Source organism: Haliotis rufescens, unplaced genomic scaffold (assembly GCF_023055435.1).
Source record: "Haliotis rufescens isolate VD_foot unplaced genomic scaffold, xgHalRufe1.0.p SCAF_12, whole genome shotgun sequence".
NCBI classification, from domain to species: domain Eukaryota; kingdom Metazoa; phylum Mollusca; class Gastropoda; order Lepetellida; family Haliotidae; genus Haliotis; species Haliotis rufescens.
This window is the reverse complement of record NW_025963802.1, coordinates 7,241,159-7,259,095: the sequence shown is the minus strand read 5'-3', so window position 1 is coordinate 7,259,095 and position 17,937 is coordinate 7,241,159. Positions and strand designations below refer to the sequence as shown.

General features: G+C 39.5%; 1 protein-coding gene across 1 annotated transcript in view; it reads left to right on the top strand.

Annotated features, from left to right (window-relative positions):
- The window catches only part of LOC124141231, a 44,885-nt gene extending 27,962 nt beyond the window's left edge, over positions 1-16,923 (top strand). The window contains exons 2-3 of the mRNA XM_046509173.2: positions 8,883-12,864; positions 13,287-16,923. Of these exons, the coding sequence (XP_046365129.2) occupies positions 8,948-12,864; positions 13,287-14,718 (5,349 nt within the window). The 5' untranslated portion in view covers positions 8,883-8,947 and the 3' untranslated portion in view covers positions 14,719-16,923. The remainder of the gene's footprint in view (positions 1-8,882; positions 12,865-13,286) is intronic.
- The last annotated feature ends 1,014 nt before the right edge of the window (positions 16,924-17,937 follow it).

Sequence of the window (17,937 nt, the reverse complement as noted above, 5' to 3'; positions counted from 1 at the left end):
TTTCATAACTTTGTACAGCTGTGGCACCATGTAGCTTGGGGCAATGTGCCAGTAAGTACAGCAAGGCAGTTTCTAGTTTATGTAACGGCTCCTGTCTCTTCAGAAGTACATTGCCGGGAACTATGGGTCATGTTGTAGCTCTGTAGTTGGCCAGGCAAACTTACTTTGTGTCATGACACAAAATGCAAAAAAGTGTGAAGCCCATTTCTGGTGTCACCCGCCGTGATATTGCTGGAATATGGCTAAAAGCGGCGTGAAACCAAACTCACTCACTCCTTAAAAGTTGGCCTGTATGTTATTATTGACGTCTGGCAACATGATAATTGTTTTGAGTCACAGTTTCTGATTGTGAAACTTTGTGAGGTACATTTTGTGGATGGACAGGTGTAATGAATCTTCGTTTACCAATGTGTATGGCTGTCATTGTGAATTGCAATAATAACATTGACTGGTGAGTTTCACCTTATGGAGATTCATCAATAATTGATACCTTTGAGTGATATGTCAGTCACAACATACATTGATCATGTGATGCAGCTCTTGTAAATCCAGAAGCGGCTGAAATTGTTTGGGTGGTCAGACTCCATGACACAGTCGACTGTGTGTCATCATATTCTGACAGCATAGGACATTGCTCAAAATTTCAATCACATGTGTCTCCGGTCCAGACTTTATATTTTTCAGGACAGTGACAGTGTTCAAAATAATTTTAAAACCCAACAAGACAGTCGGGTAGGTGACCCATAAGTGTTGCCTGCCCATCTTCAAAGTTACCTTACCACGTTCAGGCATTATAAATATTGAACAAAGATAGACAAATCATGTCTTAATTCAGTTGAAATAATGCAATCAATTATATGAGAATCTACAAGGTGTTAATATATATCTGATTACATAATAAGTCTGAAAATTATCTGCTAGATAGTCCTGCAGGTGGAGGAAAATTTCATGCAGCCTGGCAGAAAGGTTACCAGCCACAGTCAGGGGTCAGGCAGTTATTTTGGACACTGCTCTGTGTTATAGCTGAATTTGACTGTTGCTGCATTGAACAGCAAATCTTGTAAATCTGTGAGTTGGATGACAACTGTGCTGCCGTTGTTAAAACCCGTCTATTTTAATTATGAGGCAGTTGGGTGACACTTATGATTATATGTGACAAACCTACTAGTACTACCCATCAATTCCCACATTGACCTTGTGATGAGGTTTGGGAAATACTGAACTAGGCCTTGTTTAACACTGTAAGAGGCAGGGTGTCTCAATGGGAGTGTTTATCAACAACCTCCATCTCCTTACAGCTTAGCTTAGTGGCTGCCAGAGTCCATCTTTACTTCCAGTCTAGTAGGTACAGATAACATGCTTTCACTTGACTTTCCTCTACAGTCCATTCGTGATTATTTGGTTCATTCATTCGAATATATTCTTGATCAGCGTTAGAAATTGGCACTAGTCCTGTAGTCCTTACCAAACTGCCCAATGGTAAAGGTATCCTAAGGACTAGTAAAAATTTGCCAATTTTAAGGGTTTTGCTATATGTTATCATTATAAGGACTAGTGGACAAAAACTGTTAGTTTCTAACCCTGTTGATGGTTCTAGTCTGTGACAAACACATTTGAATCTATAGCAATAGAGGGGCGGTCGGGTAGCCTTGTGGTTAAAGCGTTCGCTCTTCATACTGAAGACCTGGGTTCGATTCCCGACATGGGTACAATGTGTGAAGCACATTGCTGATGTACCCGGCCGTGATATTGGTGGATAACTGCTAAAAGCGGCATAAAACCATACTCACTCACAAACTATAGCGATAGAAACTAGTCCTTGTAATGATAACATATAGCAAAATCCTTAAGATAGAAAATTTCTACTAGCCCTTATGATACCTCAACTGTTGGTCAGTTTGGCAAGGACTATAGGACTAGTGCCAATTTCTATCACTGATCTACTAGCACAAACTTGGCTGAAAGCTTACTTTTCTGTAGATTTTAGAATTATCTTTACACTATTATTGGCAGATCTCCCTGGACTGAACAGAATTTTACTAGACTCCGATGTTAGACTAGTGTTCTTTATTGCTACATTTGTCATTCTTATTGTCTTATTTTCCCATTTCGCTGAATCATATGAGAACACTGAGTTTTAGAAGTTGGTTATGCATGTATGTTGGAAGAAAGTTTAATTCTAGCTTTAAAACTCATCTGTCAAATGGGTAAAATATTTTGATTTTCTGCTGAATGTGAATTGTGCAATAACTATGGTGTTCTGATGATATCCATTGTGACAGCTTTTGTGCAGATGATTACAATGCCTGTCTGCTGTTGAAGCTTTTATCCTCTAGCCTGGTGCGTTATAGAGAGGCACAGACATAGTCAACTGCCAAATTTTGAACAGTATTATAATGAGACACTTTTAGTTTTGTATGGAATACATATGTTTTTGTGTTTGTTATGCTAGATACTGAGTTGGTGTATTCATTCGAGAAATGAGTGATTACATGTTCAGCATTCATGTTATAGTGAGGTAGGATAGTGTGCTGGGTGACATGTGGGCTCTTTGTCATGGGAAGTGTCGTGGAAGCTGATTGGAGACATGTATTGCTTTTTACCTGGTCGTGAGATGCAAGCTGATGAGAATCTTGTTTTTAGCCTGGTTATGAGATGAATCTTGTGAACATGTACATTTTAGATATTGTTTTGAAGGATGGTAGGATTTATAAACAGTCCTTTCACTCAATCCCCATCATGATACTCGTCCTTCTCCTAATCCACGGTCATGGCACATGTACCCCATTTCTCTAACTTCTTGTGGCCCATCTCCTCCCTTCCCTCTCCCCCCTTCACAACCCCCTGCAGATTCACTCCACAACCAAACTCTATACTTTCATCTGAGTCTTCAAGCGTATAATTACACAGCAGTTCTCTTGTGAGAAAGAATATTGTGTTTAATGGACTGTTTGGTAAGTATAGGGGGCGTTCTCTTTTCAAACTGTACATTTATGTATCTTTGAAGATGTGCTTGAAAATGCATTAAGAAGCTGCTGTTGTTAAGAGTAAAATAGACTTCTGAACATATTTGAAATAGAAATTCATGCGTTTTGCAAGTATGATGAATGCTCATGGACTTTCCTTGAAAGAAAAGGGATTGTTACATGAAGAATATTCTAAATTTTCCTGAGCAGCTTCCAATGTACAAAGGTCACACACATCACACTAAAAATCTTTAGAAGTTGGGATAAAATCAGGGAATCGGATAGAATTTCCGGTTTGTGATGAAATTGCAAATCTATTGATCAAGGAATGATCTTTTGCCATGAAATGCAATGAGGATAGTTGAAGCTAAGTTGTGTTGGCATTTCAGAGGGAACTCGTTGAGATTGTCTTCATCCCTTTCCTGTTTGGAGGGTGTCCACCTCTTTGGACCTTATGGAAGCTGTTCTGTATGCATGGATGCAGGAAGCCTATTCCAGTCACTGTTCAGTATTCCAACAAGGGGAGAGACACTCTTGTCATGCTTTATCCAATATTCGTGATATGAGGCAAGGAATTTATTTCCAACAAGTTGGTCAGATGGGTAAAATGTTTATTAAAAGGCACTAGTGCGGCATCCCATCATGTACCTGGCTCACTGGCATAGCCTTGAACAGCCTTGAACATGTTTAATGGTGGATAAATTGATTTACACACACAGCTATCCTGGGAGAAAGCCAGCAGATCTCTTGAGTGAAATCCAGTGATGGGGTCAGACTGGTGGCAGAGTCCATGTTCAACAATGAGGTCTCCCATGTTACAGCTGTCATTGGCCTGTGTTACATTAGGAGTCTGGTTCAATGGTCGCTTTGCAGAATGGACCTGTTCGGGTTTTTTTCTTACCAATGCCAGTCCTGATAGTCAGGTGCTGATACATTGCTCCTAGCCTTCACAGGACATATTGGTCTGTTAATCCTCTTTATCACGTCCAGGAAAAGAACAGCCTAGGACGTCATTGGAATAATCTTTGTTTTAGTTTGGGAGATTTGGAGTTTGACCAGGCTATGCTAAATATTTGATCTCAGTGTTTCCGACATAACTGTAACACTAGCCCTGGTGGCACTGTTTGTTAGATTTAAGTTTGGTGTGATTAGAGATATGTGGATTTGCTTGTGACATGTGTAATGTATTTGTGAGAGTAGAGTAGTGTACGAACGTTACAATTTGCAATTTGAATTTTCGCATTGAATTCAACTCATTCCAGTTGATAAAGTAATAGGCTGCAGTGATTGTTATTGTCAACATCACCAACATTCTAGTTGCAGTGGTAGAAATTAAGTGGAGTCAGGGGTCCTTGTGGAATTTGGCAATTGTATATGAATTGAGGACCACTAAGTCTATCATTAGGGCTATGACAAGGACCGTTTGACTTTCAGGTTTAAATTTGAACTCTCTGTTGTGATCGCTTGTTTGATTTTAAGTGCGACACTTTGCTGTTGCATTTCATGAAGTATTAAGAGCTGTCTTGCTGAAGAAAGAGATTAATTCAGCTGTTTGAATTTGCTGCTATTTTATGTCCATTTGCTTTGTTTTCATCTGCAGTCCTGTTTTCCTGTGAATGTTTTGATAACCTTTTTGATGAGAAAGCCCTGATAAATTCATCAAGGGAAATAACTTTTTAATAACAACAATGGTTATACCTCACAAAGGTAATCCACTCTGTCAGTCTACCATAATTACAGTTGTTTCTCCGTAATGTAATAAAGAGAAAAGAAATTTCCATTAACCCCAAACGGTGTGCAAATGAACATCTGATCATGTGAGATGCTGGTGTGCTGACTGTGACTTTGTTCTGACTTTCCCTGTCCAATGTAGCATGTCTTCATATATGTGCAGGCCTCCAGGATCAATGTTGGGCCTAAACAAAGGGTGTTTTGTGTAAATCTGAATCGTAGGCCTGTATTGATCAGATGGAGAGACTGTTGGCAATGAATATTGTATGGGCCTTGGTGAGCTCTTCAGTCAGGCCTGCAAGACAAAGCCCGTAATGTCATTGATTTGTACATGGGGACACCATTAACATGCAGTATATCTTGTCTTGTTTTTCTTATGAGGCTTTAATAACTTGTTACGCTGCTTTCAGAAGGTAATGTTGGTTGGTTGGTTAATTTTGTTGATTATGTGACTCGTCAGAGATTTTATGTGAGATTATTTTCACTTTTTTGATTGAAGTTTGAATAAAATCTGAAATTTTCTTTTGTTCATCGTGTTCATTGGTCAATCTGTGAAATATTCAATTTTGGGTATTTGTGAAGTTTCTGGTTGGTGCATGTATTTTAGATGACATTGAGTAAATAGTTATCACCCGAACCTTTTTGGCCTTTTAATACTCTTTATTCAGTACGTTTTATCTTTTTGAAGCGTTAATATCAGTTTGATTGGCCTCATACTGCTCAACATTTGCTAAGGACCACACCTTTGACTAAAGATGACAAATGTTGGTCCTTGGCAAATGTTGAGTAGTATAATTCAATGTCAATATTATGTATGGTAAGGATTTGGGAATATTAAGGATAACAGCGTCTTTATTGTATATACATGACCTTTCAGGTAAATGATTGGATGGAGAACATCATCTGAAAAAATATTTTGAATCGAGAAATTGTTTGTGCTCACGAGTGTATGTAATCACTCATGACAAAATATGATGTTACATGTAGAATATGCAGTGAGATAAGCCAGGTAGCTTGTCAAGTTAAATAAGGGAGATCTCCTTCTACATGTGCTTTATGTCAGAATTGATTTGCATCCTATCTATAACAATCTATTCAGTCGAATACAGGTGTGGCCCATCAAGCGCATCTGTGTGAACATTGCTGTGAGATACGGCCCAAACACGTTTGGCAAATGTTGTGTTTGTGTCGAGTGACTACCGAGGTTTGCGAGGCCACTACATGCTTGGTCCTGCTGCCTGGTCCTGCTGCCTGACCAAGCAAATGGCACTGACCAAGCAAATGGCACTGACCAAATAGGAGAGAAATTCACTAGGATCCAAACTTGAGCCTATTTCACTGAAGTTTGCTTTAATTTAAAATAGTCATGGTAAGGTTATTAATATATCAGTATTAACCTGATATGGTGGTGAGCAGAAAATTGCTGTTTCATTTCAAATCTCGAACTGTTATCTGTAGACTTGTAATGATGTCTTCATGGATTTAGTGGATCCAAAATACTTTATGGACTGTTTATCTTAGATAAGCCCTCACTAATTGATTGAATGTTTTAGGGATCCGAGTGATAATTATATTTTCTTATAATGAAATGATATTATACTATCAGGCTTGATACTCAACTATTGAGATGTTTCTATCGTTGTTCCTGAGTGTTGGGATCTAGCAAATACAGCATTACAGATAAAAGATTCATGGAACTATTGAATTCATGTGTTTTGGTGTAGGGTTCCATCACTTTTTGCAAAAAAAAAGCCAACAAATTAATGAATTGGCCTGGACTGGTAAAGATACGAAACATGCTGGAAACTAAGGGGATTATTTCCAATGAAATTCATCCCAATTTTGGTGAAAAACATTTGACAAAAATGTATTTTCATTGAAGCTATGTTAAAAATTCTGATAACAGACATTATCTCTTATTGCCATTCAATACATAATGTTTTTGATCCATCTTTGAATTTGATAGTGTTCACATATTTGCAACTGGCATTTATGACGTTAATTTGGAGGAAGCATGTACACCAGATATGTGCTCTGCAAATCTCCATTGCACGTTAGTGCAAATCAGTGATGGTTTACTGAATAAAAATATCTCAAGATAATGGGAATCTTGAATGCTTTAGCAATACTGATGAAATTCACAGCACCAGTAATAATGTCTGTTTTGTGTCAGCCTCTCCCTTTGAAATTGCAATGAACTCAATTTGAAGATGGGAGAATGTTTTGTGATTGAGAGAAAGCCCACAAATGCCTGTTTTATCCCAGAGATTGAGAATGTGTGCTAAAAGCAGATCAGGAGTTACCATATGGCGAAATGGCTGCTGTATGCAGAAACTACTACATTTAGGTCACATAGTGGATGTGCTTGTATGCTTGCCGAGATTTCTCTCACAGTGTTATCTTATATCAAGCTTTCTGCAGCAAGCATGTGGGCTGCATGGCTCTCCCTGTTTAGTGAGTTGGCAAGGGAGGCAGCCCAGTGTCCCTACTTCCTTCATTGAGGCGTACTTGAAATCTGGCCTGAGTATTGATTAGCTTGGTGAGCGAGTTTCAAGAACAAAGCCAGCCGAGTGTGTCAAGATGAGTTCTCTCCCTTGGTGTGTTTATTGTGGAGCGTACCAAGGCTAGACGGGGTGTTTGGTTAGGCTTGTTGTTCAAGCCCTTCTGCTTGTTGGTGGTTGATATGGAGGATCAATGTATGTGTATTTGTACCAACTGATCTTTGTCAGATTATTTTGGATTTTAGTTTGATGATTGGAGAGCATAAAGGGTAAACAAAATATGATGTCAAATGTAATCCAATGATTTTGATGGAGACAAATGGCATCATATTCATGATTATATGTTAATGATTTTATCAAGTATTTAATGGACTTTCTTCTGTTTCATTATCAAATGTATTGAACTAATTTGTTAATTTCAGCATGGTGAAAGTCTGTATTACAGTACATTTATGTGTACCAGTGTATCACATATTAACATGATTAAGAGTGTATATTAGAAGATGAAATAGCTGGTGGTATTTCATCTTGACTGAAAGATATATTTTATTTTGGTAATGAATTTTTGGTGAACTGTTGTGATGTAGCTGGACTAAAGTGACATAATACTCTCTTTCAGCGTTAGAAATTGGCACAGGCCCTGTAGTCCTTGCCAAACTGCCCAATAGTGAAGGTATCATAAGGACTAGTAGAAATTTGCCATTTTTAAGGGTTTTGCTATATGTTATCATTGTAAGGACTAGTAGACTAAACATGTTAGTTTCTACCCCTGTACTTACAAACACGTAATTGGTAACAAGTGCATAATTTGTGGAATTGAAGACCAGTTTGAATTGCATGTATAATATCATATGCCTATTTATTTCGATACAAGAATGATTAACATTATGTATGTTGAGATGCAATCTGTACCAAATACTTTTTTGAGTCTAACAGCCGAAACATGGTTTGGGGCATTATTTTTAGTAAATATTTGTCTTAGTATCTGGACTAGAATAAGCTGATCTTACTAGACCAGAATGAATTTTGCTAGACTGAGCCTTCGGATGAGTGGATAAAATCACAGACTGTAGCTGGGTTTGCTTTAATTTGGCAAAGTTATGTTTGGCTATCATTAATTATTCTCTTAAAACTTCCATTGTTCAGTATGTAGGCACACCCTTAAAAATGTGACAACATAATATGTATGGTTTTCAGCCTATGCGAGAAGTTGTAATTATTGCTATGCTATGGCTATATTGTTTTTGAAAAATTGCCAGATTGCTATACATAGTAGGTCATGAAGATCCGGATAGAATAGGTCTTCAGCAACCCATGCATGCTGTAAAAGGCAACCATGCTTGTTGTTAGATGTGATTAATGGGATTGGGTGGTCAGATTTGATTATTTACCGACCCCTGTCATATTTCCCAGTGAGGCGTTAAACAAAAAAAAAACAAACTATTCATCATAACATTTGGGTTAGCAGATGAACAAATTGTCATTTTAATATTTGACTCAATCTTATTGGGACTACCAGTTTGCTTTAGCCTAGTTCCCCTTTGAGTCTTGAGTCTTCTAATAAGATTTCGCTCATTGTACTTATTTATTCAATACTTTAAGTACTACTGCATTTTTCAGTCATATATGTGATGAAATACTTCTGGGAACAACTATTTAATTGTAATTTTCTGATTTTTTTCAGATTCTTAGAAGTTTTCGCCTCACAACTAATCTCCATGTTGGGTAAGGACTGGACAAGGCAAGTGGATGATGGATTTCAACCCTCTGGACCTTCTGGCAGCAGCTGCCGCCCTGCAGAGAGACGACCCCAAGTCATCCAACCAATCAGGAGGCCAGACTCAGAGTGAGGCTAACTGTGATGATACAAATACAGAAGAGTCTACAGAGGAAGAGGATCCAAACAAGAGTAACAAAATGGGCTCAGCTAGAAAATTACGTAGTGAGATTAAGCGACAGAACTCTTGCAACCTACCCACAAGTGAGGTAGGCAAGTTGTTCAGTGAAAAGTCAAGTGGTGTTGACTATGTGGTGGATGAGGATTCTCCTGGAAGGACGATAAGGAGACATTCATGGAGTGCGGAGGGAGAGGTAGTAGGTGACAGTGACAGTGCTATAATTACAGACTTGTCTGTTGAACATAAGGACAGTAAAACTGACTCCTCACAGAAGGTGGTGGAGGAGTCTGATGACACATCATGTGAAAGAGACAGTTTAGACAATGGTGAAAGTGGTTGTGGGGAGTCTTCTGAAGTGTCAGAAGGTCCATCACAAACACCACCACCACCACCATCTGACCCAGCTGGTGCTCAGAGTGCAGATGATGATGACTCATCTGACTCTGCATCTGTTAAAGAGACATCTGAAGATTCTCCTCTAGAATCATACGCTTGTGATGTGAGTGTGACAGAGCCCGCTCAGTTAGAACAAGTCGATGAAAGTGTGCTTAAGCATGACAATGTCAGTGATTTTGACTTGACTGAACCAACAGCAGCTTGCTGTCCTGTTTGTCACAAGCCAAGGACTGATTATGCTGTTGGGGTGTCTGATCCTAGTGAGCTTTGTGCAATCTGTGAGAAACAGACAGTGTCAGAGAACGATGAGGCAGCTAGTCCATCAGGATCTGTTGAGGAACCAGTCTCGGGATCAGCTGCAGGACCAAGTATAAGTGTTATTGATAATGAGCAGTCTGAGTCCGGCTTTGTTGCCATTGTTAGTGATAGGACTTGTTCGGATGCTACTGATAATGAGGAAAAGTCAAGTTTATTAGAAACATATTTGACAACTGGTCATACAGAAAAGGTTCAAGAAGATAGTTTTTCCATGGAAATGCATGCTAGCAAGAGCTCTGAGGAGTGTATAATGGACACAACTGATTGTGATGTGAGAATGGAGAGCAGTGATGCCTCAGGGCCTGCTTCTAGTGTTGAGTCGGACCACTCATATGCCTCTCAACCAGGAAAGGTGACTGAAAGACAAAGCACAGACTATTATGACACAGAAACAGGGGCAGAATCCGATTCTTGTGGAGAAAATAGCTCGACTGAAGAAGTAGAACATCGTGCAAGGAGCATGTCAATAGAAAGTGTGTGTCTAAGATTCGGTTTTGAGGATAAACATATGACATTGCCTGTGAAAGAACATGAAGATAGTGATCATATGTCTGGAGAACCATCCCTTCTATCTCCTACATCATCTGTAGACTCTTCTATGACAGACTTTCCTTCCTTTAAACTGACGCCTTTGCCCCTAACAGAGAAGGACCCAGATTCTACTGTGCAGCAGCAAACACTTCAGGGTTTTAGTTCTAGTGATGGTTGTGATAGCAGACTTAGTTCACCTATTGGCAGCGTAGATAGTCTTCATGGACAGATTCCTCCAAAAGTTGGCAAGTTCAGAATAGGAACATTTGCATCATTCAGTAGCTCCAATATTAAAAGTGACAATTCAAGCCCTGCAACTGGGAGTAAAAATTTCCGATTAAATGTGTCAAAGGATCATTCCACACTTTCCTCTCCGTACTTTGACAAAGGACTAATTAGCTCACCTCCAATGAGTGTTCCTCCATCTCCTGGACTACCCTCCTTCCTGCAGTCTCCTTGTGGAGACTGGGAAAGGTCGGACGCAGGGTCTGAGGTGCAAGATGAATTGGGACCACCTCACTGCAGTGACAGTACTATAAGCAATGGGGGTTTACAAAATAGCACAGAGCCTGGGCTTGCTGACACAAGTTCGGTTCATCATGACCATGACTACTGTCTTCGAGAAGGACATTTACCCCGAGATTATGGAATTGATACAACTCATGGTAAACAGGAGAGAAGAAAGTATTCTTCATGGTCTAAAACAAAGTCTGGAATTGCTAGGCATGTGAAAGAGCCGAAGTTAAAAACAAAGGCAAAAGTGAAAAAGATAAAGGTGGAGTTGCTGGACAGTCCAACAGGACCTGCTCCATCAACAGAGGATGTGACTGACTTCAAGCAACCATTTGAGGTGGACTTTGTTCAGGACAGAGCACATTCAGTTATTGGGAGGACAAGTCGAAGGAGGCTGGAGAAACTTCAAGAACAGCTGGAACTTGATAATGGCTCCAAATTGAAAATAACGGGTAAATTTAAAGATGACTATGTCTATTATTTGAACAAGAGCTCAAGAAGCAGAAGGAGAGCCAGCACAGACTTGCCACCACCCCCTCCCACAGATAAGATCATAATTCCAGCTCCCAAACCTGGAGACATAATTGTTCCACATCTAACTGATGCAGACATTGAAGCAATCAAACGCAGAGGGAAAGCTGGTTTATCCATCAGTGAGAAATACTATGGTGCAGGACTGTCCTCAACTCTCCACAGTGGAGGCAGTACTCCAAGTACTGCTTCCCAGACACAGTCATCTCAGTCTTCACCACAAGCACCTACCATGGAGAACATCGTTGATATGGATAGTAGGATCATCAGTACGATTCTCAGCATGGAGAATGATAGTCTTGGATCTCCAGGGTCTGCTCATGATTCCTCATTATCTGACACTGTGGACCTGTACAGCCCTTCTGAGGACTCTGTTGGTATCAGTTTCATGGGTGAAAACATGACCTTGACGCCAGACCAGGTGAACATTCTACTGGATGCTGTGAAGGATGTTGAGACAACACCGGAGGAAATCATTGATTCTGCTGCTGGGAAGTATAATCTGGACAACAACCAGAACTATGACAGGTCAGTGGATAACATAGACCTGTCTGACCAGCAGTCTGTAGATGGTGTAAGTACATCAGATGAAACTGAGAGAAGGCAGAGTGTTTCTAGTGCTGCTTCTGAGTTTGACACAGAAAGTAAGGATCGGTTTGAGATTAAAAATGAGCCTGCAACAGCACCTGCAAGCACAACAGATCCAGCTGCAGCAGTTGCAACTACAACTACAACAGTTGCATCACCTGCACCACCAGCAGATACATCTGAGACTACTGCGGCACCATCTCAAGTTGTGGTGCCTCCCACAGTCAATCCAAGTGAAAGTCCTGTTAGAGCTTTGCTTGAAGCAGATTTGGGAACAATTGGGGATATTGAGAAGCCATTTGACCTACTGGGACATGACTTCAGACTTGATAAGTCTGACTTGTTTCCAGATGCTGCTGTCATGGACAGCTCTGCACCATCTATGACAACTTCTACTACCACTGCTACCTCTGCAGCATCAGACTATAACACTCCTTGGATTGTGACGGTCACAATGTTCTGGAATGACCTTCCGGCTATCATGATTGAAAACCAACCATTTGTCAGACTTGTTGACATCCATAAACAAATCTTGCCAGCTAAAGATACAGGCATCCTGAAGAAACGATGTCAGCTGCTGGGAATTGATGTTCTTAATTGTTCAGAAATGCAGAGGTACTTTTTGGTTCAGTATGGTCGAGCGTACAATTCTAAGAGCACATTGATTGTTTCAAAAGATTATGCCAAGAATCTGATTGGATACTATGTAAACCCTCAGCCAAGGATGTCGAAATTGGATGAAGTGGTCCGTCGTGATGACCCTGAATTGTCCTCTGATGGTTCTTTAGCTTCACTCTACTCTGGAGAGAGTCAACCAGTCAAGGTTACTGCTGGTGTACTGAGGAAGAAGATCAAGCCTAAGGCTCAGCCAAGAACTGCTGCTGTGGAGAAGTAAGTTAATATTGAAGGTTTTTTTAGAATTTCAGTAATGTCTGATCCTTATTTGGGATTAGGAATTATTTTAGTCAATTGAGGAGTCATTGTAATTGTAATGATATTGCTATTTTTTCGAACATGTGAGAAAAATACTTTTGATACCAACATATTTGAGAAGTTAAATTGTAAAGAATGGTAAAGAATGGTTGATTACTGTGACATAGTAATTCCTGCCTGAGAGACTTTTTAATAAAGTATCTGACCCAGTGATATTTGAATTGCTTTTGCCATATAAGAAATGGAGTAAGCAGTTATTAGCTTTATGGATAAAAAGCTCTTCACCGGCCAACTTCCAACAATTTAGCGACGACATTATTACTATATTGTGTAAGTTCTTGTTATTATTACCAGAACTTCAGTTGCTTTTTTTCTTTCAGGATGGATTTAGTTCCAATAACAATACCAATACCAGCGGTGACTCCAAGCCAAGATGTGCCCTTGCCTGTGACAGAAATAGCCAAAGAGATTCCTCCGCCACTAGAGTCAAAGCGTCTGAGGCATAAGAAGATCAATTTCTTGGAACTACTCAAGGGTGAAACCAACACCGAGAGTTGTGTTGTGGCAGAACCTGTGGAGGAGAAGACGAGTGAAAAAGAGGAAGAAGTTGTCTGTGAAAATGGCAAGAAAACGGCTGTACCACCAGCAAGTCCAAATGGGAAAAAGAAGACTAAGTTGTCAGATGCTGAGAAACTCAAACTTGCGAAAGAAGAATTGAAAAAGAGAAAGGTTGAGCTCTTGGAAGAGGCTGTTCAAGAGAAAAAGTCAGCCAGAGTTGTTGAACAGGACTCAGAGGAAGAAAACCATTCCTCACCTTCAAATAGACGCAGGTTTAGTGGTTCAAGATCTAGAGGGGCCAATCCTCCACTGAACGGTAACAGAAGATCAAGGCTGAAAAAGATGGGGCCCTTGAAGGTGAAGATCAAAGGTTTAATTCATTTCAAAAAGGGCAATAAGAAAAATGTGAGTGATACTGATAAGAAGATCATTGAGATTCGTCACAAGGACCCCAAACCAACAAACTCGCATCCATCTGTGACCCAAGATGGTGACATTCATTTGGATCTGTACCAGAAAAAGAGCAGCTTGTGTATCAAGTGCTGCAGCTGCAAGAAGTTCTTCTCTTTGAGGAACTTCCTTACCCACCAGCACTATCCTGATGACACTGAAATCCTTACAACTGTGGCCCAGCCTCAGGTTCTGGAGCCAAGGTCCATTAAGCTCTCGGACAGGAAGAAGGGTCTTTGGCAGGAGTTCAACAAGCGCAGGAAACAACTGGAAGGCCCCAAGCCTGTAAATGAGAGCAAACCTATAGTGCTGTCGAAACCTTTAAATATTGTGAATAAATCTGTGATCACTACCTCTCACTCGGTCCCCTCTCATGCTCCCAAACCTGCTACTGTTCACAAGCCTCCTTCTCTGGCTGATGCAGTTCCTCCAGGCTATAAACCTGCCTCAGAGCTTGAGGCACAGTTGAGGAAAAAGATTGAAGTACCACAGTTCAAACAGCCAGTGACTGTAACTGGGCCTCCACGAAGGGCACCAGGCTCAAGTGGAGTTCGTGTGAGCTCGAGAAAAAGGAAAGAAAGACAATTGTTTCCCATAGAGAACTACTCATTTGCCAAGAAAGTAGCTCGTTTAGACTTGCCTATGAATGGAGAAGAGGCAATGGATGTAAGTCCAGTTGTTCCTGCACCTACAGAGGTTAAGGCTGCAGCAGCGGCAGCAGAAGCTTGCAACAGTGTCCTTACTCTCAGTAACGGGCCTGAGCTCACAAACTACACTGCTTTGCAGGATGGACCTGAAATTTGAAGCAGGATTTGCTGTGTCGATGTGATTTTCATGTGGATAAGCCATGAATAATATTGCATTTCAGCCTTGTGGCTTTTGTAGTCTCAACAAAAAAAAACGATCTAAAATGGCAAAAATGACCCAAAAAAATCTGATGTGGAAATATGTGTTATCAACTGTACAGTTTTTGTGGAAGTGTATACACACATTGTATCTTCTTCTAAGGAAGCTGTGGTTCTACATATGTTGCATCAGGGGGAATAACGTAGTGCACAGGACCTGTCATGATGTTGCTCTAGTTGTAGTGTGACTATCCCTGCACCATCAGTAGGTTTTCATTGCTTTTGCTTATAGTGATTGCTATCATCCTTTCCATGAATATTTCTTACATTTATCATTCTGCCATAGAATTTAAATTATTGCCAAGAATATCTATCAATTTATATCCTAGCAACAAGTTACACTGTCATTATTCAATCAGGGTTTGAAAATATTACCCTAGTACACTAATAAGAGATTTACACTTATATGTTGTAACACTTTCGTTGAACTTGTTAAGGTCTGTTGAAATTAGAAATTTTCATTTTCACTGGTTCTTGTGGTTTGTTGTCAAATAGATGGAAGCTCTGGTGGTGAAAATTATTACAGAAATAACATCAGTACAATAAGGTGATGAAAGATTTTGGTAGCAGCACCAATTGGCTAAATGTTCACATATACATTGTAAGTGCTATTATGTTTTTTGACTGTCTTTGTTTAAGTTGTGTGTTTTGTCTGTAGACATGTTTTGGTGCATTGTGTATTTGTTACTTATTTCTTGTTATTTATCTTTCTACCCTGCATTGAAGTTTCCAGTTTACTCACAAGTTAACAACTTCAAGTGATGAGATACTTCATATTAGAAAGACACTTTTTGGCACTTGAATATCCAAATTGCTGACAAAATTAGGTTTTGACCATTTTTTAAATCGTTTTTGTGCGTAGAGTTTATGTAAACATTAAATGTTCTACTAATTGAGTGATATCATAATGATCCAGCAAGAATGGTCATGTTCAGAAATCCCATTGCTTCTTTACTTTATCACAAAGTTAAGGCCTCTTATGCAGGGGGCTTTGTTGGAGTTTGATCCAACTCCTGTATTTACACATTTTCGCTTGATAGATTTTTAATGTTTGATTCACTGGTATTTTAAAATTTGTTTTTCTTTTATTGTTGTCAATCATAGTTGTAATTTGGTTTGCGCACTTTCTACATAGGCTCTCACTTTAGAATGTTAAGATGGATCATCACTTAGATTGTAAGGAGGTTAAGCTATTGTGTGTTGCATGTACATCATTTGCTGTGTTATATTCACTGCTCATTCAAGAGAGAAGCCAGGCAAAAACCAGTATCTGCTAATGCATATTGCATTTGATTTGAAGTTGGTTGAACGCCTGTCTGAAGTAATAGGTGAAGATCCTGTTTTGCCCAGAGATGAATTGTTAATGGCTTGCAAATTAATACATGTATACATTTACAAATGAAACTTTGTTATGTGTGGTACAAGATTTCTCCTGGAACAGCTTCTAGTAACAATTGGATTTTCTTTCATGAAGTCCTGTTGTTAATCGAGGTCTTTCAAATTGTCTTTTTATTTGACCTCCATATGAGAATGCAATTCTGTCCTTGAGTACCTAGTCTGTAAGATGGCCACATTTTAGGACATTGTTAGATTTTGTTTTCAAACAGTTAAAAGCGATTGGATTGTCTTGTATGAAGCTCTTTAGGAAATTGCTAAGTTTCAGTTTTGTTGAAAATCTCCATTTGAGAATGAAAATCTGTCTTTAGAAGCTTATTTAATTTAACCACTATGTAGGACATCTTCTGGAACCAGGGTTCTGTTATCTTAACCAGCCTCTAGACTGAGCCCTGCATATGACATGTTGTTATTGTACTTATTGTTGGTGCCATCTTGCCCCTGTCGGGTTGGCAGTGGGTGTGTGTATATATTGAATTGTACACTGGTGTATTATAGTAGTGTATATATCTTGTACAGACAGCCCTTGTATATAGCCCCTCCTACCATGTATCGACTACTCCATGTGTAGTCAATGTTGTCCCGACATCCCAGCAGATGTAGGCTAACAAGATGGACAGATGGCTGGTGACTGCAGCCATGTGTGCGGAAACATGAGTACATCTTCAGCAGATTTGGATGTAAAAATGTTAATAAAGTGTAAAATAAATGTTGACTCTGTGGTTCTTGGTGTTCTAGATGAGAGTTGGAACGTTACAATGTGGGACCTTGTCCATTGCAGGTCATGTGAATGGTCGATGTATGGCAGCTCATGCTGTCAATCAATGGTTTACCTTTCAAGTTTTGAAACTGCCATGTGCCTGGAATATTTCTGACAACCGGGTAAAATAGCACGCACCTACCTGTACAGACTCACTGGTTCCAGCTGATGGAAGAATTCTATTGCTAGTAACATCATTGGAACAATTAAATTTCAAACATGACAGTATAGGGTGATATTCCATGCCAGCGTGTACATATAGCCAGTCAATATGAAATAGAAAAGTATTTACTCTTTTAAAGAGACAAAATATCTGTCACACAATAGAATGCTATAATACTGCCATTAGCTGAAGAAAGTCAATTGACCTGATAAGATTGGCAAAGCTTATTGATTTCATTAGCGTATCACTTCTTGGCTTGTGGACAACAAAAGCAATGATTGCTGGAATCAGTATTTCATTAAGGTTTAGGCTCACTGAAGTAGTTTGATAGCAGACCTGTCAACCCCTCATCATGACAATGTGGGAGATTTGACTTCAAAATGGGGGAGATTTGCCTCCAAAGGGGGAGATTTTTAAGATAGTGGATAAGATAATTTCCAACTATTATTTTTAATAATGTTACAAAGAAAACCAAATATTTTGAAACAATAAATAATCAATAAGTTTCTTATACGTACAGCTTGCTTAATTTCCGTTTGCATTTTCCTCCTCCAAAAATAAACCCAGCACAATCTACCCATATAACTTTCGTTCAAAGATCATCTCAGATAAACGCAAACAGATATTGAAATTTCACAATCAGTAGCTTGACCAGTTGACGACGTGTTCAATCCGACCAGTTGTCAGGCTTCGTTACGATGCAGGTTTTCTGAGTATTTGGCGCGATGTTGGTTACAAAATTCGCCAAAGAAATATCAAATGCATTTATCCTGACGCAACATCATCGCCCTTAATTTCAA